This window comes from Aureococcus anophagefferens (assembly GCF_000186865.1).
Source record: "Aureococcus anophagefferens unplaced genomic scaffold AURANscaffold_20, whole genome shotgun sequence".
NCBI classification, from domain to species: Eukaryota; class Pelagophyceae; order Pelagomonadales; family Pelagomonadaceae; genus Aureococcus; species Aureococcus anophagefferens.
The window spans coordinates 664989-667634 of record NW_008705580.1 but is presented as its reverse complement, the minus strand read 5'-3'; the positions used below and the strand labels follow the sequence as shown (position 1 = coordinate 667634).

Here is a 2646-nt window from a genome sequence, read left to right as displayed (position 1 = left end):
CGTACTTGAAGTGGATACCCCGGGCAGATACAATACTAGCATGATAGTAGTAGAATAGTAGTAGAGTAGTGTACTGTACCGCATCCGCGTATCCTCGTACAAAAGATACAAGTGAGCAACTGAGCTGGCATATATCCACTGCACTGTGAACCTCAAGCTAGTAAGAGAAGTATACCTTGAAGGGACAATTCCCGCTACACATGTTCGCCCGCCCCCGAACCGCGAACGCAGCCCCGCTCCGCCGACCAACCACAGCGTCTCGAGCAAAAGACGACGCGTCAGCCGGGTGATACATTTCACTGCAGCGTGGTCCGTCGATTAGTAAGTGCCCTTCAGCAAGTTCCATCGTCTCGTCCTTCGCCCAAATGTAACTGGACGTCTCTGTATTACTAGTATGTACCAGCACCGTTAGAACCGCACCACCACGGCGGCCCGAGTCTTTTCTTTTGGCACACACTACCGCCCTCTCACTGCGCCGGCAGGCTGCTGCGGCTACCTCCACCAGGATGCTGGGACGCTCATGGCCACGGCCCTGCTTAGGCTCAGCCCGTGGCCAGGCGTCGAGTTCCCTGCGAGGTATCTCAAATTCCCACCGAGCTGCACGGGTGCATAGTAACATAAAAAGATGATACGAGACTGGCAGCGACTGTGAATGTAACATCAGCTGTTGCTACTCATCTCTGGGCGAGTGGGGTATTCAGCTACTCGACTTGGTAAAATGCGCACAGACAAAGATGCACATGCGCTCGTTGGAGGGGAATACTAGGGGAGTGCTTCATAGCTATATAGGATATGTGTGCCTGCGGGCACTCAAAACGTAACGAATAGGTCTGCACCAGCATATACAGGAATTGGGGGCTGCTCCACAGAGTCAGGATAAGCATCGTAGTTTGACGTATCGTATTCGTCTTTCACCAGGGGCAGCACAGGCGCGGCAAGTTGCTTCGAAAGCATATCATCAAATATGAGACCCTGAAAGAATTTGTGTTTCTTTATGTCCGCCGCCCCGCCCTTGAGGCAGCCATAACGCTTCGTTAGATCGGCCACCAGCATCTTTTTGATCAAAGATTTCGCACTCCGCTCGATGAAGCGCGGAAAATTGAGCTTACCGTTTAGAATTTGCTGATAAATGCCCATAGGGTCATCATCAACGAAGGGAGGCTGTCCAACCATCATTTCATACATGAGAATCCCAAGAGTCCACCAGTCGACACCTTTCCCATGGCCCTTGTTTAGCAGCACTTCTGGAGCAATGTACTCGGGCGTTCCACACAACGTATACCTACATTGGCCCATCGTGTTTTCCTTTCTTTCGAGGTGTATGTACATCTTGATGCTAAAATCCCGAGTCAGAAGCAAAAAAAACACGATGACCCAAGACGCGGGGTTCAACGTCTTGAATACGACACGCTTGGCAAAGCCAAAGTCTGTGATTTTAATGTAGCCATCCTTGTCAAGCAGAAGATTCTCGGGTTTGAGATCACGGTAGATGAAGTCGTGGGTATGCAAATACTCGAAGATCAGTGCAACTTGTGCAGAATAAAACTTTGACGAAATAGTGTCAAGACGCCCGGCATTCCGAAGGTGTGTAAAAAATTCTCCGCCGATCACGTATTCTAATACCATGTAGAGATGCCGCTTATCTATGCCAATTTCATTGGTTCATTCAACTAGAGCGGTACACACCTTGAAAAGTGCAAGCGAGGTGAACAATAAACGGGTGCTTGCACTGATCCAGGATGGTCTTCTCGGACATTATATGCTCGACCTGATCTTCAAGTCAGCCCAATAGTTGACTAACAGGCCTTACTTGCTGCAAACGAATCACTTCACTCTTCTTCAGGATTTTGATGGCCCACTGGGTTGTTGTATCCTATATATAACCATATATCGTGTATGGCGTCAATTGCGATGCACCTTGTGGGTCGCAAATCTCACTCGCCCGAATGAACCGGTGCCGAGCGTGACACCGACTTCAAAGTCGTCTGTTGACTTAGCTGTGATTTTTGGAAACTGTCCCCCGCCGACGATGTTTACTACTTCGCCACCTCCAGCAGGTGCAGCCATCGTTACGGTAGACCGCGACGCAGACGACGATACCAACGCTGAGGAGCGGCGTTGCCCCGCGCTACGGATCAGTTACAGATAACGAGATATGCGCAGCTGATATAGCCGCAGGATATGCGGGCGGCGATCCGGAAGCCTTCCGGAGCGATCCGGCGCGCCCCCGGCGCGACCCGCGGCGATCTGCGGCGGTCCGGAGAGATCCCGCGCGCTCGGACGCGATCCTGGCGATCAGGCGCTATCCGGAGGATCCCGGGGCGAACCGGCGCGAAGTGTAGGTGGGTTTATATATAGAAGGTGGGAGTACTCCCCGGGGCCCGCCTTCAACGGCCCGTGACGCCGTAGGCTCTCCTTCCCGTTCCCTCCCTGTAATATCAGTTACAGTATGATGACTGGGCTATAGTGAACTTGAAAAAAAAAGGGTCTATCTGAGTAGGGTACTGGTCTTGATAACCATCATCCCCATCATTTTTATTACCTTGCTCCCTCATCGTCGCGACGTCGCACTATGGAGATGACACTGCACTCTTTCTCGACCACTTGGTTCCTTCATAGCATTAATCCATCCGATTGGTTCCATCT

The 2646-nt window shown here is 51.4% G+C and overlaps 1 protein-coding gene across 1 annotated transcript; it reads right to left on the bottom strand.

Moving 5' to 3' along the window:
* Positions 1–810: 810 nt before the first annotated feature.
* On the bottom strand, positions 811–2067 carry AURANDRAFT_30430 (hypothetical protein; the record flags this gene model as incomplete). The annotated part of the gene is made up of 5 exons (XM_009041326.1): positions 811–1282; positions 1394–1643; positions 1687–1768; positions 1811–1873; positions 1918–2067. 5 exons carry the CDS (start codon positions 2065–2067, stop codon positions 811–813), a joined length of 1017 nt encoding a protein of 338 aa, XP_009039574.1.
* Between the last annotated feature and the right edge of the window lie 579 nt (positions 2068–2646).